The 19,503-nt window shown below is 39.2% G+C and overlaps 1 protein-coding gene across 1 annotated transcript in view; it reads right to left on the reverse strand.

Moving 5' to 3' along the window:
* baiap3 (BAI1 associated protein 3) overlaps positions 1–19,503 on the reverse strand; it is a 100,345-nt gene that overhangs the window by 71,145 nt on the left and 9,697 nt on the right. Inside the window, exon 2 of the mRNA XM_051713665.1 lies at positions 14,599–14,763. Coding sequence (XP_051569625.1) covers positions 14,599–14,756 — 158 coding nt within the window. The 5' untranslated portion in view covers positions 14,757–14,763. The remainder of the gene's footprint in view (positions 1–14,598; positions 14,764–19,503) is intronic.

The following is a 19,503-nucleotide window of genomic DNA, read 5'->3' on the forward strand; positions in this document are numbered from 1 at the left end:
AGCCACTTTCCTTGTCACTTTGTTGCCTTTCTTGTCATGCATGTGTAATCTATGAAAATGCATGTACAAGTGATATTAAACATTTATAACATGTAAAGTGAAATGACTCACTATTTGGCAAGTATTGCATGAAAATCATCCTTTTTTGCATGTTGTTATAACCACAGACTAATGATTTATAATGCAAATTGCTGCAAACTTCTGGTAATAATTGTTACAAATGTGACACATTTTAACTACCCATCTGTCGCAAATTAACCATTTTTGTAAGGGTTTAATATCTGCATTAATTTTGTAGCATTATACTCTTATATATCAACAATCAGAATCAGAATGAGTTTTATTGGCAAGTGTTTTCATGTAAACAAGGAATGTTTTTGGTGATAGGAGAAACAAGTGCACACAGAATATTACAGTGAGACACAGAAAATAAAACAAGGTAAGAGTATAAATCGACATTCAAATAATAGGACATATAATAGAATGGCATATGTACATGTGCAAGTGGTAATGTATGTGCAAGGTAGGGGTATGAACAGTTATTGAATTAAATATGTGAATTTACATATGTACATGACATATTTATACATTATTGCACTATGGGGGAGTCCTGAGGCAGTTCATGAGGAAAATGGCCTGAGGGTAAAAACCGTTCTTGTGTCTGGATGTCCTGGCGCTCAGTGCTCTTTAGCACCGGCCAGAGGGCAACAGTTCAAAAAGGGAGTGGGCAGGGTGTGTGGGGTCCAGAGTGATTCTACCTACACGTTTCCTCACTCTAGAGATGTACAGTTCTTAGAGGGTGGGCAGGGGGGCACCAATAATCCTCTCAGCAGTCCTGACTGTCCGTTTCCTTCTGTCTGATTTGGTGGTCAGACAATTGCCTCCTATGTGTCTTGTTATGTCTTCTAATGAATTTTAGGAGAACCATCTGTGACATCAGGCTTCATTAAGTCTCAGAAGCTATGAAAGAGCATCTTATGAGCCATAAAATCTTCCTCTGGGAGTGTTATGGGTGAAGACCAATGATGTGGGTGATGCTTGGAGTCATGAACACTTTCCGTCTTGACTTTTGATCTCCAATCAAAGCTTTTCAACATTTCTGTGCAGTTCTTATTTGAAAGTGATTGCATGGGAGGCATGGATTATTACAACTTTTATGATTCATACGAGTGCAAGTGACACACACACACACTCACAAACAGGCACAAAGCTTATTTGGCTGTCCACATTTATGTTGCTAGGAAACAGACTTTTCCATTAAGCTTTTTATTATTTTAGCCATATTGTTTATTTTCATTACTCAGACATCAAAGTTTGTATCAGAGACAGAAAAATGAAAAAGTAAATTATTTACTGAAATATCACATGCACGCACACAGACACATACGCACACACAGGCATGAATGCACAACCAACCATAGACTTGACTTCAGAAAATACAGCTTGGCACTCATGAGTCAGACATATGCCCTGTGAAATGAAATGTTAAGTATGTAAAATGAAAGTAATACTTGCCCACACAACAGGAAATAAACTTTTGGATGGAGCTCATTACCTCTGGTTCCATTCGAGCCCTTCAGGTTGTACTGCATATGATTACGCTAATTTCTAGTGCTTCTGCCAATCAGCCATATTCCTCATATTTTCCGTAGTGTACTGTGGGTGCATCATAATATGAGATCTTTCTCTTAACCAGGTCATTTAGATGTCGGTCACAGCTTTATAAAGTTTACATACCAAGGCTCAGATACTGTTGTATTTCTCACATTCTCTGATTATCTCAGTGAAGCATGAATAATTTGGACTGTCATAAATCAAATTATTCAGCCTGATCTCATGACAATTATGTTGACATTTTTTGCTAAATAATACAGTTGCAATCGAAATTATTCAACCTCCCAATTGTAAATTGTAAATAGCAGGATTTTTTTTTAAATACAGCCTTGTCATAATTATTCAACCCCTATTGAATGTAGCTGTTTCTTAAATATGTAAGGCTACACAAGTAATTGTTTTAAAACAAAATTAAGTCATCAATCTGCAATGGCACTTATTTAAGTTTTAAAATTTAAGTTTAGCGTTGTAAGCAAAAATGTATTTCTATGCAAAAAATGCAATTAAAAAAAACTGTCCCAAAAGTTAATAGAGGAGATTATTTCATTACACAAGAAAGGTCATGGCTAAAAGTACATTTCCAAGGCACTTCAATTTCCAATTAACAAAGTTGGCAGCACCATTCATACATTTTTTAAATATGGTACAACAGCAACCTTCTTGGGGTGTGGAAGAAAGCAAAACTTCACCAAGGGAAATGTTGACTTGAATATTCAAGAAGTAATAGGAAAGACCTGTGGAGTCCTGGAAGAAGGTTTTATAGACATATGACACTAAACTGAAAATGAGTTTTAGACCCATGGGTCAGCAGTACATCTGGAGTAAGATGACAAGGTGATGACAAGAACGACACCATCCCCACAGTCAAGCATGGAGGTGGGTCAGTCCTGTTATGGAGGTGTTTTGCGGCTGCAAGAAACGCTATCCTGACTATGTGACTGACACCATGGATTCTTTCAGGTGTCAGGCCATTTTGGCATGAAAATGTGATGTCTTCAGTGTGTAAATTGAAGCTCAGTGATCACTGGACTTTCCAGCAAGACAATAACACCAAGGATACATCCAAGTTGGTCAAAATCTGGTTCAGGGATAGGTCATGGAATGTCCTTAAATGGTCCTTTCAGTCCATCATTAAAATCCCATTGCAAACCTTTGTTGGGATTTCAAGGAAGCAGTGGGAGCACAGAAACCAAAGAATGTCAATGAGCTGGAAGCTTTTGCTCATGAGAAATGTGTAAAATTCTAATAGAGAGGTGTCCGAAGCCTGAGAACACTTACCTGAAACATTTATTTGCTGTTATTAAGGATAAAGGATGCTCCACAAATGACTGACTTTGGGGGTTGAATATTTTTGACATGACAATTGTGGAGAGTTATTTTAGTATAATTAGTTATTTTTTATTTTAAAATTTGGGAAAACTGAACTCTTTGTTCTCAAAATCACTCAAATGTGTATTAAAAACTTACTTTGATTGTTCACTGAGGTTTTAGTTGATGTGTTTTAATTCACATCACCAGAATGCATTGCTGGTCAGGGGGGTTGAATAATTTTGATTGCAACTGTATAATGTGTGGTGCAAAATGCTATTTAATTTTCTCCCAAACTGATGAGGTTTTTAATCTAAATGCTCTTTCGAGTTGTCAATCAACAAAACTTACCTCCCTACCCTAAACCTCAAACCTAAACCTAACCGATAGTGTCATAAAAAAAGCAAATGATAAACACAACTGCTGAAACAACCACATCATTTTGTGATACTTTTATGACACTTTCATCTTACGTGTCAACTCGCTTGTTATTCTGGACTCGTACCCCGGTCTTTTGCATCACATTTGCAAGTTCAACACTCTATCATTTGAGTTACTGCACAATTTGATTGCATTTGAAAAAACTTGTTGTTGTTGGTTATGAAATGCTAATATTAAAGGCAAATGCTATTTGCACCCTGGTGCAAATAATGGTATATGCTATTTAGACCCCAGTGCAAAAAGTGGCAGATATTATTTGCACCCCATCCCTGGTGCAAATAATGGTAGATAGTAACTGCACCCTGGTGCACAGTGTCAGATGTTTTTTGCAACCTGGTGCAAATAATGATATTATAAAATATTATTTGCACCCATATTTAACTACTAGCATACAGTATATGGGCATCACTGCAGTGTGTTATTATGTTTATTTAGAGTCCCACAGACAAACTACATTAACCCCTAACCCTAAACTTACACTGTAAAGTTTTTTTACACTGTTTTTTTACAAAAAAAAAAAAAAAAAAAAAAACAGCTGGCAGCTATGGTTGCCAGAATAATTATGTTAAAAATACAGTAAAAATGTAAACAACTTTACAGAACAACCTGTACATTTTTCAGTTTAAAACGTTTTTTAAAATATATTTTACGGTGCAGTACCATCGTTTATATTATTAAATGATAAACTTAATATATTAACCTTCTGAAAGTGTATAACTCTGCTTTTCATTTTAGAATGCATCATTAATCACCGTAGTAATTACAGAAGGGCACATGATGACATGAAGTTCACCAATAGTCGCCCTTCCAGGAGCAATGACCAATAAGCATGAAGAGACAGTGTCACTCACACAAACACTAAACACCATCAGGGTAACACATGTGAAATTAAAATAATGCAATAAACATTAAGTAAACACATCAAATATAACACAGGACACCCCAAAGTACATAACTAATATTAAAAATTAGAAACATAACTATTCCCATAAAATATAATGAAATGTAATGGGTCACGCAGTGAATTCTGGGAATGCCGATTACTGTTTTTTTTTTTTTACCATAATTTTAACAATAGTTTATCGTAAAAAGTACATGTACTCTCTTGTTAAACATAATATAAATTTTAACTGTTAATTATATGGGAAAATCATACTTTTTACATAATTTTTTTTAATTTTTACAAAATATTACCGTAAAACTACATGTATTGTATTTTTAAATATATTTTAACAACTTTACGTATATTTTACAGTAACTACTCTTTAACTAATTTACATTTTTTTTACTTTAGCATTTTTACCATTAAAATTACAGACATTTTTTACAGTGTAACCTTAACCTTTCCTTAGAAAAATAACCTTGGTTTTACTACAGTAACCGTGCTTTCACCATTTTATTTTGTTGAAAATGTACAGTAACCACAAAATTAACCATGGTTACTATATTACCACCATATTACTGTACTAACACCATGGCTAATTGCATTAAAATTACGGTTTCTACCAAAAAACATGGTTATTACAATATTAGTAATACAATGATGCAATCTACACACAAGCAATGCCGAGCCACGGGAACGAGTGCGATCGACAGACCCCGTCTCCAGATTAAACCCTTCTCTGCACTCCCCGACATTCACCGTGACTAAATCACTGTGATGAAATCAACATTTAAACTAATTTTATTTATTATTTTAAGTAGTATTAAAGGAAATATTAAGAGCTGAAACAGGAAATCAGATGGGGAAAAGAGTGGGACAAAAGGCGGAATCGAACCGCGGATGCTAGGACAACAGTACACATTCACTCACTGTCTTTATGCCTCACGCCACTGCAGCGACATCTTTTGGTGAGTTTGTCGTATATTTCTGTGGTTTCACCAGACTACTGGGGTGCAAATAGCTGCCCTGTGTGGCAGATGCTATTTACACTGGGGTGCAAATAGACACTCTGAATGTTAAAATGTACCACCTTAAATGTCATGCACTAGTAAAAGTGTTTTGATGTCATAAGATAGCATTCTGTGAGGAACATGCATTTTTTCATGCAAAAAGCAGATGTTCTCATTTACTGATTCCATTGTAGAAATGCACTATGCGCAGTCAGCTATGATTAATATATTTTGTGAGAGAAAATTCCAATTACAGGAGATTATCAAAATAAATTAGCAATATTCGGCTGGTCAAATTATTTCAAACTGGTAGCGCTCATGAAAATGCATCAAGCACCATATACTATAGACTGAAGTTGCTTTATCATCTCATGTGAGTGTGCATCATTTTAAACATATTTTTCAAAAATTATATTCTACAAATAATGTTTCATAAATAATGAGTGCACCTTTAAATTCACAATATGTGTTAAATAATCACTTTCAAATGTAAAATAAATGTTACTAGATAAGCTTAATTTATGGTCATGGTTCAAGCACACATGTCCTTTATTCTTAGTTCACTACTCCTTTATTATTAGAAAAGTATTAAGCAACAATACATCTACAGTAGTTTTATTGCTTCAGAGCAATAGTGTAGAATAGACTCACTTATTCTGAGGTACAAAAATGTTCACTTGGACATTTTGTCACCTTAGCACTGATGTGATTTAATAAAAAGGTTGTATTGATGCGGTGTCTTGCTCCTTAGAAAACTCCCCACCTCATTCTGCCTTTAAAATGATGACAAATCGCTCTTTCGGGGGTATCAATGTGACCTCTGGTCTTTGATAAAAGGCCAATGAAAATTGGCGAGTTGTATTTGCATACCACTCCCCCAGACATACCGGTATAAAAGGAGCTGGTATGCAACCACTCATTCAGGTTTTGTGCTGAGGAGCCGAGACAGGGTCCGGCCATTTCAGCAGGTAGTTCAGCATTGTGGCAGGAGGGACACAACGTCTTTTTTTACGCAAGTAACCAAGACGTTCCCTATCTGTCACTCACTCGACATTGTGTTGATGTAGTGACACTAGGGGTCCCTATATGAAACGCTGCAACTGGCTAAACTGTGTTACGTGAACTGGTGGTGTGTGACGGGCAGACCACTGTGTGCCTCCTGGCCAGCGCACCAGGCCGACACGTAACCTCCCCCAATGCTGTTATGAGTGTCAAACGGCCCTTTGGGGACAAGTCGACTGCCCAAATGATAGAGACAGGCTAGCCCAGTCATGGCCTCTTATCCTCTTTTTTTTCCTCTCCCAAAAAAAAGGAATTAACTGTCTGGGGCCACCAGGTCTACGTCGGGGAGTGTCCCTCCCAAGGGGAAGACACCGCGGAGACCACACCCCGCCCAGAAAGGGGGGGGGTAATTTGAGTGGAAATACGTCACATGGTCTTGCCGAACTTTGTCGGAGGTATGTCATGTGGAGAAGTCCCATGGTAGGTCCTACTCTATGGGGGAGGAGTTTCTACAAACATGGTGACTGGGGCAGAGGCCCAGACAAAGAGCTGCTCAGAGACTCTAAAGCTCTGTGTGCGATCCAAATAGATGCGTAAAGTGTGCACTGGACACAGCAACATCAGGGCTGGGTCTGCCTCCTCCTGGGGCAGCGCTTGCAGGTTCACCACCTGGTCCCTAAAAAGGGTCGTGGGAACCTTGCGTCGGGAAGAACACCACTTAGCGAACAGACGCCACTTAAAGGCATACAGGCGCCTCGTAGAGGGGGCCCTAGCCTGAGTGATCGTGTCTACCACCGCAGGTGGTAAGCCACTTAAGTCTTCCACGTCCCGTCCAGGGGCCAGACATTGAGATTCCAGAGGTCTGGTCACGGGTGCCAGATGGTGCCCCGTCCCTGAGAAAGAAGGTCCTTCCTCAGGGGAATTAGCCGGGGGGGCTGTCGCGAGGAGCGTGAGGTCCAAGAACCATGTCTGGGTGGGCCAGTAGGGTGCTATCAGGACAACCTGCTCCCTGACCTTGCACAGGGTCTGTGCAAGTAGGCTCACTGGGGGAAATGCATATTTGTGAAGTCCAGGGGGCCAGCTGTGTGCCAGTGCGTCTATACCGAGAGGTGCCTCGGTCAGGGCGTACCAGAGCGGGCAGTGGGAGGATTCTTAGGAGGCGAACAGGTATTCCTGTGCCTGCCCGAATCGACTCCAAATCAGCTGGACCACCTGAGGGTGGAGTCTCAACTCTCCCCTGAGGGTAACCTGCCGTGACAGCGCGTCCGCTGCAGTGTTGAAGTCCCCCGGGATGTGAGTGGCTCGCAGCGACTTGAGGTGCTGCTGAATCCAGATGAGTAGACGGCAGGCGAGTTGTGACAAATAACGGGAGCGCAGACCACCTTGACGCTTGACATAAGCTACCATTGCTGTGTTGTCTGTCCGAACTAACACATGCTTGCCCTCCGCAGGGTGAGCAGAATTGCCAGCAACTCGAGGCAGATAATGTGCCAACGTAGCCGCGGGCCCATCCATGAGCCGGCGGCTACGTGCCCATTGCATACAGTGCCCCAGCCCCGTTTTGGAGGTGTCTGTCATAACCACGACGCGCCTGGAGACCTGCTCTAGGGGAACGCCTGCCCGTAGAAATGTGAGGTTGGTCCATGGGCTGAAGAGGCGGTGACAGATCGGCGTGATGGCCACGCGATGTGTCCCGTGGTGCCATGCCCATCTCGGGACTCGAGTCTGAAGCCAGTGCTGAAGCAGTCTCATATGCATCAACCCGAGCAGAGTGGCCACCGCTGAGGATGCCATATGCCCCAGGAGCCTCTGAAACAGTTTCAGTGGAACTGCTGTCTTCTGTCTGAACGCCTTCAAACAGGTCAGCACCGACTGTGCGCACTCGTTCATGAGGCGCGCCGTCAACGAGACTGAGTCCAACTCCAAGCCGAGAAGAGAAATGCTCTGAACCGGGAGGAGCTTGTTCTTTTCCCAGTTGACCCGAAGCCCTAGTTGGCTAAGGTGCGAGAGCACCAGGTCCCTGTGTGCACACAACACATACCGAGAGTGAGCTAGGATTAGCCAATCGTCGAGATAGTTGAGGATGCGAATGCCCATTTCCCTTAGCGGGGCAAGGGCTGCCTCTGCGACCTTTGTGAAGATGCAAGGGGACAAGGACAGGCCGAAAGGGAGGACCTTGTATTGATACGCCCGACCCTCAAATGCAAACTGCAGGAAGGGTTTGTGTCGAGGTAGAATCGAGACGTGGAAGTACACGTCCTTCAGGTCTACCGCCGCGAAACGATCTTGATGCCGGACGCTCACTAGAATGCTTTTTTGCATCAGCATCTTGAACGGGAGTCTGTGTAAAGCCCGGTTCAGTACTCGCATGTCCAAGATTGCCCGCAACCCACTGCCTTTTTTCGGTACAATGAAGTAGGGGCTGTAAAACCCCTTCTTCATCTCGGCCGGAGTGAGCTAGGAGGAAGCTTCCTCGTGCAGTCTATTCCACCAACATATTTTTTCAAACATGTAGATCTGTAGATCTCCCATAGGCTGTAATCAGAGTCACATGTACTGTGAATACAGTTCACAGGAAAGGGATGCTCTGCACAGCTTTGTACCATTTGCATAATATTAATGAGTAAGTGTCTGTGTCAGAGGCATTAGTTCTCTTTGGTGCTAATGAAGGAGACAAACGGCTTCCTGCACACCTAATGATGACAGTCATAAAGCCTGAGGCAACAGTGTCTCACACAAATCAGAGTCCTGTCTAGTACAGCTGCTAGCTGAAGGAATATTTCACCCAAACATTAAAATTCTGTCATTTTCTACTTACCCTCATGCTGTTCCGAACCTGCATATTGTTATCTTTTTTGTTTTTTCCTGGAACACAACAAGGAGCAATTTTTAAGGATATTCACACTGCAATATTCACAGCTCTTAAGCTCCAAAAAGGACAAAAAAACACTATAAAAGTGACATAAATGTAGTCCATATGACTTATGTGCTACTGTATATTTCAAGTCTTCTGACATCATTTGAGGGCTTTGTGTGAGAAACATGCTGAAATTTAAGTCATTATTCACTGATACTCTTCGGTGAGTTTAACTCAAGTCCAAATTCTTGAATGAATCGTTCTTTTGAGATGGTTCTTTTCAGTGAACTAGTTGATGTGGAGAATGGATTGTACAGAATGATTTGTTCATGCTCAATGACTCAATGATCCAGTCACAGCAGTTCTTGAGTTAATGGCTCATTGGAGAGTAAGGTTATCAGTGAATAACGACTTAAATTGGGTTTGTTGGGTTTTGTATGGCTTCAAAAGACTTGGAATATAACACACAAGTCATATGGAATACTTTTATTGTCCTTTTCTTCTGCTTTTTGTCCTTTTTATAGCTTGTAACAAGGTGACAAGGTCACTATTAATTGAATCGAGTGTTTGTATCAATAAGACTTGCAAGATGATTCTTCCACAGAAAAACATTACAGCATGCAGGTTGGGAACGACAGGAGGATAAGTAAATTAAACTATTTAATTTTTTTTTTTAAGAAAATAGTGTGGGGGTGTATGTGTGTGTGGGCGGGGTGGGGCGGGGGGGGGGGGCTATTTATGTTTAGCCATAAATAGCAGAAATTCCCCCCACACATCGTATAAAACACAACAGCGAAGAAGGTATATCAAATCGAGCGCAAACAGTCATTTAGTTCTGTGCTGCATGTAACAGGTGTTTTTCCCTCCTAGACAACGTAGAAGCAGTCTTTAAAAATAAAGCAGCTCATATTTTAGGAGCAGCTGTGGTAAACAGACATTTAGGTTGCTATAGAAACCTCAATGTTCATATGCCCATCATTACGATTGGCTTTGATATCAGTCGAAAAGAAATCAAAATAAGACAGACTGAGTGGATGACTGAAAAAACAATCCACTTTGTTTACCTTCAGCAGTAAACCCAGTCAGCCAATATTTATGGACATGACTTATATGAATGGTCACATGACCTGGGAGGAAACAAATCTGTCTGTTTGTATTGTTTTCCACTACAAATATCTAAACAATCTTACAAAATGATACATTTACTTGAGAAGCAAAACTACACAAATAATATGACTTATTTTCAAACAATATATCTTAAATTAAGGTTATTTTTCTTAACCCATGGTAAATTGGCTTTTCTTGTTTTATACATACTAAATTTTGCATAATTTTTTATTTTTATGCATAAAACCATTTTTTTCTTAAAATTTTTTTTTTCCCCATTGGAAAAAAAAAAACGTTTTTTTCTTGTTTTATGCATACTAAATTTTGTTAAAACAATAATAACAATAAAACTATTTGTCTTATGCAGCTTTGCTTATCATGTAAAATTAATTGTTTTAATTTGTTTTAGATATTTTTCGGGAAAACATACAGATTTTTTTTCAGTGAAAGTACAATCTAGATAATACGTATTTTGACTACTATCTTTTGCATTTTTATCCTGCGGCTGTGATGGAGAAGCGCTGAGAAACAATTTAGTTGTGTGATATTTATAGCCCCAGTTTCAAGACTTTCTCTGCCTTTTTCGAAAAGATCAAACTGCCTTGCATTATCATTTTTTTTGCTAAACACAGAGACCATATCGGTCTGTGCTGCCTTGAAATTGTCTGAAAACCAAGCCTGAATGGAAAAGAAAAGGCCTTGTAATACTGTATTGAGCAGGAAAGGGAATTGTTGCATGAGCCACACAAAGGCCGTTCTTGTTCTGGATTCTTAACACTGATAAAATTGAAATGTGATAGAGCAAGGTGTTGAGATTTAGTCATTCTCAAAGCATCAATGTAGTATAGATGTAGTAGGCGTCCGAGAGCTAAGTGAGTCACTGGCCTGTTCGTGGACAGTCATCCCACCATCTGTTAAGATCTGGGGAAGTTAATAGATCAATACAAAACTTAAACATTAAAAACATTGAAATAAAAGGCCTCTGCTTGAAAGATGTATTAACATATACAGTCTCTCTCAAGGTTCTTATAGACCCCATGAAATGGTTTGGCAAGTACAGTTTTCTTCACTATGTTGACCAGGGTCAGATCAAATGACTTCCAGACATTTTCGTAGGGTCTCGGAGACGGGAACCTCCATTACGTGGGTTCCAGTACAAGTATAAGAGCTAATCTTCATTTATCACTCTTATTTTATTTAGTTTTTTAAATAGGATTTAGCCTTCAGTTTACACAGTCCAGCTAAACCACACTTGACAGCCATGGACAAAATCAATGAAGACACTTTCAGAATGAATATATTCCAGCCACTTCCTCCCACCAATTGATGGCTGGAAAAAGAAAATAAAGTTAATCTTTCATTATTTGCTTCTTTCTAGTGTTAGACAGAGGCAGGTGGTACTGTATTTATATTTATATTTAGAGAGAGAGAGACATTCTCATATTGGACAAAACATATGTACAGGATGAGACACATTTTACTAGAAGAGAAGAGAAAAGAAAATAAGAGAAAAACTGTGTGTTAAAGTGTGTATCTGCGAAAAGTTGTTATGGTCTCATATAGAGGGCCTCATCGTTAACAGTCATAGACTAAGAGACAAAACTTAAATTTGTATTTCACAGTGTCTTTAAATTGGAATATTTCTTTGCAGTCCCTTAGGTAATCATCTTTTTAATCAAGAATGATTTTTTTTGTGTATGTGTTTTATATTTAAAACATCAAATGTTTTACACCCGGAAAAAGAAAAGGAAATAAAAACGAAATTTGCTTTTTTAAAACTTAAGGACGATTCACGATATTTCGACTTTTAATTGTAGTTAACTAATAAAGAAAATTCAACAATTACATTTTCTTTAGGTGTGCAAGAAAAACACACAAAAATAAACAAAGTGCACAACACAAGAAGTTGTCAACATAGTGCAAATGTACAATAAATTCACTTGTTTAATATCTTTCACTTGTAAAATAAGCTATTGTAGATTTTCAGAAATAATATTATAAGAATACTGTTAAATACTTGTAAGCCAATTTTTATGTAAACCAAGTCTATCTAGAAAGTTATCTAGAAATCAATCAAGAAATTATCAAGCTTATCTAGCAAGTATTCATTACCAGTATATAAAACCATTTGTATGAACTTTAGAATCATAAACCCATAAACCCAGTTTAGACAAGTTTTTTTTTTTTTTTTTTTCAGTTTAGATTGGGAAATGAACTTGCGTTTCAAATGTGCCAAAATGGACATGGATAAAAGAAAAGTCATCCAAAACACTTTGAAACCTGCAGACTCAGGCCTGGTATCCATTAAGTTTGCACAACTGATTGAATAAAGATTAATAACACAATATGTCCTTGCACGATTACTAAACCGCAAAAGACAGCGTTTTAGTCTGCATTCACCGCTTCATTCAGCGCTGTGTGAAATATTCTGAGCAGTGCAGCGAAATTATATAATTTAAATTATTATCATATTACATTTTAAATTGCAAAATGTGTCAAAGTGATTAATTCCCAAATGTTGACTATACTGTAAATGCAGAAAGCTTCAAACATGTCACTGATCAAAGCAATAATTAGCAACCTATCTGTATCATCATGGTAAAAGAATGAGCATTGGAGGTTTGTAATTCTCCCAATGAATCCATAGCGTATTAATATTGGTATTTAAAGAAAAGAGGAAAAAACATTTGTTTATCATACTTGACAGACACACAACGGCAAAGCTATTTATGGACAGATGATGTGTATATATGCTGGACGAAGTCGAGCTGCAGTCACACTGTATAATATTACACTTTATACAACAGTTAGTTCTGGTCCTTGAATCTGATTGGATGAGAGATGTTTCATGAGTACTGATGTCTCACACCATCAGCACTCAGACGCTTCACTGTTTTTATCACTCCGCTTGTGTTTGTGGCAATCTAAACTAAAATTTAAGAGCAGTGCAGATGTGTAAAAGATGCATATCTTTTCATTTTTCCCAGTGACAAAAGAAAATTTGTATGTGTTATGAGCCAGTTTAGTTTGACGTGTATTGAGGTAGTGCACGCCAGTCAGCAAGCGGTTTCTTTGACGTCACCAGCATTGTCTCTCACTCCATGATCGTTCAGATTACTACTACACTACTACAGCTGGGAAATAGAGTTAAACTAACAGATTCAGCATTAAGACTTATCACAGCTGAGAGACACAACGACGGAGTAATCACACATACTCAGATTTTCAGAGTTTCCACGTTGTGAGGAGATATAATCAACATGGCGAAGGAGAGAATGGTTTATATAGTGAATGATTTGTGCACCAGATACCATGAAATACTCGAGGGGGACCCCTGCTAGGATGGCTATTTTTACACAGAATAAATAGGATGTATTTGAATTCTATTATCTTCAGCAAGCTGACTAATACTGCACTACTGATGCAGATAATCACACAAGCTCAATCGCTCTTGTTCTCTCTCTCTCTCTCTCTCTTGCTCTCTCTCTCTCTCTCTCTCTCTCAAACAAACAAACAAACAAACACACACAGATCCTTGTTTCTCCAATAACTTGTTAGAAACAGCCCAAGCCGTCGTTACTAGTTCTGAAGTTAAGGTTTCGATTTAGCTGTGGAGGCTTGTGCGCATCTTTTGAACTAGCGACAGCAGATCCTGATCCGTGGCGTAAGAAAGTATTTCCATGCACAAATGCTTTTTAGTCTGTGACAGTCAATAGTTTTTCCTCATATTTTTTTTATTTATTTGTTCTTTGAACTGTGGTATAAAAGCAATATCGCACTTGCAATCGTGCTGTATGGCCTTAAATTAGCACAGCTGTTATTACCTGTGGCACTCAGCTGGCCGAGTCACTGATGTAGGGCCATACAGCACAATTGCGAGTGTAATATTGCTTTAGTATAATTGCACTGAAAATATTACCACCTTACTTTGACACGAGGTCATCCTAATGTGAATAACCTTCAGTGTGCAGCTAATCAGATTCGGAGCAGCATCAAGCCAAGCGGTATAATTATTTTATTTTTTTAACAAACTATCTAAATATAGCGTTCGCTAATATTTTCACGCAAAACTTTGATTCCTTGATTTTAATAAAATGAAAATCATGTCAAAATGTTAATTCGAATGAAATCGTAAAATCGACTAGACCTACTTTGGAAATTAGAAAGCTCTCAGTGTTAGTTACATTATAGTTTCTTCATATCGTATTGGTTTTAGCTTCTTTAAAGCCCAAGTACACAAATAGTTTTCTAAAGAACTGGAGAGTAAACCATTGTTTGTGGCACTCTTTAAAAGGTTCTCCTATGATAAAAAGTTCTCCTATGACATAACCCTTCTTCTAACTGGAACCTTTATTTTCAAGAATTTACTATCTCACCTGTGTACCATGGTCCCACAGCGGCGTACGAGAGTCGGGGGACTTCCAACACCACTGGAGGTGGAGGCTTGTGGCTCCCTCCTGGTCCTCAGGGAATGACTCCTCTGCACCTGCCTCAGCACACTGCTTTTCAGTTCCAGCAGCGTCGACATGCTCATTCACTATCTGTGGCAAAGACCACACATTGCATCAGCTACACAGCGGGAGAGGTGAAAAGGTGAGAGAATGAGCATACGTGTGGGGGCCATTATCACAATCCCTTGCATTTCTCTGAAAGTTGGGAGTGGAGGAAAAAAAGAAACAACAATTAACAGAGTGTCCACCTCTCAGGCCGGCCGTTGATTGTGCTCACAACGGGCACAATGAGTAATTACAGGCATCATCCCTCCCTCTCATAATCTACTTACAAACACACTTTGCATAGGCCGCTCACGGCTCCTGTCCAGCGTTAATTGATGTATGTGTCAGGCACATTTGTCTCAGCCGCAGCGAGCGGTCACTGGTGTGAGAAGCGAAGCCTGCAATTACTCTCAATGTCACAACGCTGGTGATTTTTTTCACCCGAGAATGCAAATTTGGCACAGACGGAGACAGTAAGAATTCCACACAAGCTCTGTTACGGCCATTATGGCAAGCTTACGCTCTGTGCTCTTAACCTGAGGAGTTTGAGAGCTGTGAAGAACAGCCACTTCATTCTAGCTACAGAGTGCGAGTGACTCACTAGTATGCCACATGCAGTCACATCTTAGGGAAAAGCAATCTCTAAATGTGGAGAGAAACAAAAAATTAGGGGGAAAAATGAAAGTTGTAAGGCACGAGCGAAAGAGACTGACAGAATGAGTGGTGGAATATCATTTTGATTGAGATGTTGCATGCAGATGTACAAACAGTTCTTTCATCTCATGACAGTAAACATTCTCTTTTGTCAAATCTTTAAATGTTAATGTGGAAGAGTTATGAAGCCCACTGTTGTATTAGTTGTTTTCTGTGTATCCAAGACATAAATACGATTATGGTTCTATGTTTGCTTGGAGATCTAGCATGTTTCCAGTGAATTTTGCTTCACTCCACACTGCTACATTGGAGTGACAGGTTTTGGGAGTAAGGCTGACTTTTTCTGTAGGTGGTTTAAAAGTTAAAGAGAGTTCCAAGCTGGAAAAAACACTGTAGACAAGTTTGTGCCAGCTTAAATTCCAAGATGGTCTTTGTAGAATGATGGTTTATTGCTGGTACACACTGTTTTTTGTTGCTGGCAGACCAGCCTGACCAACTCTTGCCCTTGGTCTTGTTGAGCCTGGCCAAATATTTATTAGGTCTAGCTGAAATCGAATTTTCTGAAAGGCAGTCTAAAAGGCAGGTAGCCAGAGAAATATTACCTCCTAACGATTGCATGCTTGTTCAGACATGGCCATTGCAAACAGTTAGTATTGGCCTTTGCTTGGTCTTTCGATTTACCAGGCCAGTTAGCATATTTTCTTTGTGCAGTCGACAAGTTAAGTGAAACTCTCAAAATATGATGATTATTTCCCATAAAGTGAGGCAGGCAAAAAGTGTCAGTGTTAGGGATTGGAGGGGCAAGTTTTCAAAAAGTGGGGAACAGTTATAACAGATGCCAAGGACTGCCACAGTCCATGAACTGGATTGATAGAATTTCCGTGAGTAATGATGCATTCATGTCATGTCAGAATTACAATAATAACGAGATTCCGACTTGTAAAAAGCATTTGCGTCTTCGTAGAACTCATAATTACAAGTTGTAAACTCAGAATTCTATGTAAGCTTCATGACGTCATGTGAAGCGGCCTCAACTGTTGAAGGTAGTGAACATATTTCTGTTTAAAGGTGCTGTAAGTGATTTTAGCTTTCTGAAGCTTTCACGTCACTGAGCCGTTGAATTAGCCATGCCCCCTCATTCCAAAACCCCATCCCCAAAGAATATTTTGAGACCAAAAGAGCAGCATTGTTTGTTACTGTGGCTGCCAAATTCAACCGTGGCACAATAGCGCTCTCAACTGACAAACATTATGAATCATAGCCTCAATGATCCGCTTCAAAGACAACATTATGAGAATGAGCAAAATACTTTTCCATGAAAAAATCACTTACAGCACCTTTAACCCAGACTAAACATTAAAAAATTCAGTCGTCATTTCATCATTACTTAATCATTAATTTTATGCTATTTTATTATGTCATTGATGCCTGGAGCATTTCTTTTTGTTCGTTAACATTTTTAAAAACATATCGAGGTGAATTAATATAGTGATAAACATATTACTGTTATCAACAACAAAACCGTTTTGGCATTATAAGTGTTGCCATAGAAATTAATAACTTACAAGGCCTGAGGACGTTAACGGCTCTGAGTAGAACCTCCGAGTTGCCATCTCGTAATTACAGTAATTATGACATGACATGAAAACAACATAAAAGCACACAGGATTATTTTATCAGTCCGACTGGAAACAGAGTCGTGTTCACAAGGTACCAGGTTGATTCAATGAGCGCTTGTGAGGATGAAAGACTGACTAGATTTGCCAGTTAAGTGACATCAAATCTTTTCAAGATATTCTGAGTCTGAGGCACGTAGCAGCAAGTAAATTGGATATCCACAAGCCTAAATTTATATTCAGCTTTGTTTACATAGTTATGTCGGTGAAATAATCTGCATTTAGGTTTTCTGGGCTGGATTCTCTGCACATTTTCCTACATTTTTTGTGCAACTCACTCGTGGACACTGCCACGCTATTATTTAAAATAAACAAACAAAAAAAAACATTCTCATGCCGGTCTTTTATTATGATATACTGTATCTCACATAACCCCGCACCTAAACAGCATGTGATGTGTATATGTCATTAAGACGGCTCTTCCTGTCTAAGTGGGCGGTTCTTGGACACTTGCTCTGGCTACACGAGATTTCTTTGCCTCTAAATAAGATGCAATAATATGGTTTCAACTGGTATTTTAAGCTGGTCACCAGTCAGTCTTGGCTGTTTTTTATCTGGGTTAATGTGAAGCCCAAGCTCTTGTATGGCTTCTCTCTGTCTATATAACCCTGCAGGACAAGAGGAGAGTATGTGTTTGCTTTTCACATTCCCGTAATTTGACCAGACGTGCATTAAGAGAAGTCGGGGAACTGGACAAAGCAAAGCAGTTTCGCAGAATCACAGCATTTTTCCGCATAGAGCACAAATTCCACCAGTTGCTTTACAGGAATGGAAAGTAGCACATATTGAACGGCACAGCAGTGCATTCACCTGAGCTCTTAGCTCCTACTGGAGGCAATTAGCAGGCCAGCGAGCAGCTGCTTCCCAGGTGAACTCATTTCAATTATGCATTCCACCATCTGAATTGGATGTCACTCCATCTCAGTCATCACTCCCATGAAAGGCGCAAACTGACGTGTTACCAAACACAAGGTAACAGCTGCCAAGGGAGCTCTGCCGTAGCCAAAAGCACAGACATCAGCTCCTTCTCCAGCAGTTGTCCCTGCTGCTGAGCTGCTGTCCCTCGCATAGACTCTAGGGTCATTTGAATTACACCATTGCTCAATAGAGAGATTGTGAGGCTGGCAGTCAAATGCTTCTCCGCTGGGGATAGAGGGTTCTCTATGGTAAAAGTGGAGCGAGAGGAGCCACCAGTGCAGGTACACTGGATTCAACAAAAGCTGCACAAATCAGGTTTCATCACCTTTTGTCAGGGCAGTTAAACTGACAATGGTGACCTAGGGATTTTGGGAAAGATTTGGCATCTTCAGGGTCTTTGGACTCCCCCTTCCTAAACTCAATTGTTAGTGCCCCAATCAGCTAAGCAAAATCAGATATATGTTTCTATTCTTCCATCTGGTTTTATTTTGGGTCCTTGAGGAGCTCCTTTAAGGGATGGTTCACCCAAAAATGAAAATTCTGTCATCATTTACTCACCCTCATGTCGTTCAAAACCCCTATGACTTTCTTTCTTATATGGAACACAAGAGGAGTTATCTAACAGAATGTCTAAGCTAGTCATTTCCATACAATGAAAGTGAATGGTCACCAAGACTGTTGGTGAATAATGACTTAAATTTACTAAAAGTACACATACTGAAAAATAAAGTGCAACCTAAATTAGTTCTGTTCCTCACAAAAACTATTGTATGGCTTCAGAATACTTAGCATATAATGTCACATGAACTACTTTTCTGGTCCTATATTGATGTTTTTTTTTTTTTAGCTTGAAACCCCCTAGTACCCAACCACATTCATTGTAAGGAAAAGAGCATCTCCGCTTGTGTTCCACAGAAGAAATAAAGCCATAAAGGTTTGGTACAACATGAGGGTGAGAAAATGATTAAAAAAAAAAAGAAGAAGAAAAAAGGAGGCTTTTAGGAGCCTCCTGCTATAATTTTTCAGTAGTCAAGCTCATAGCAGAATGATAATAATTGTAAATAATAATATCAGTTGTCAAATGATGTCATATGATAGAATAAAAGAAAATAAGAATAATATAGAATAAAAACTATTGCTGAACATCATGACTTCTTCCAGATTTATTTGAAATTTACTAAGGCAGGTTGGTTAGAAATAACTCATCGTCGAAATCAGAGTGGAACAACTGCTACTTTCAGGAAGGTTTCTCAAACTAGGGAGAGAAATTTACACTACTAAATTGGGCCAGCTGATTATTCTATAAAATAAATGGCAAATGACCACAAGTTGTCATGATTTTAGTGAGGCATGGAAAAAAATGGATGGACATTTGCAAGCCAACAGCTCTAATAAAATGGTGTTTAAATCAAAGGACTCCAAATCTCACTAGTGAAAGTTAAAAGTGCCCCAGTCACATTTAATATCAGATATGTTTCTATTCTTTCATTTCTCAAACTTGCAGTACTGTAAAATATATCAATTTCAGTTCCTTAAT

The sequence above is a fragment of the Myxocyprinus asiaticus genome, chromosome 13 (genome assembly GCF_019703515.2).
Source record: "Myxocyprinus asiaticus isolate MX2 ecotype Aquarium Trade chromosome 13, UBuf_Myxa_2, whole genome shotgun sequence".
Lineage (NCBI taxonomy): Eukaryota > Metazoa > Chordata > Actinopteri > Cypriniformes > Catostomidae > Myxocyprinus > Myxocyprinus asiaticus.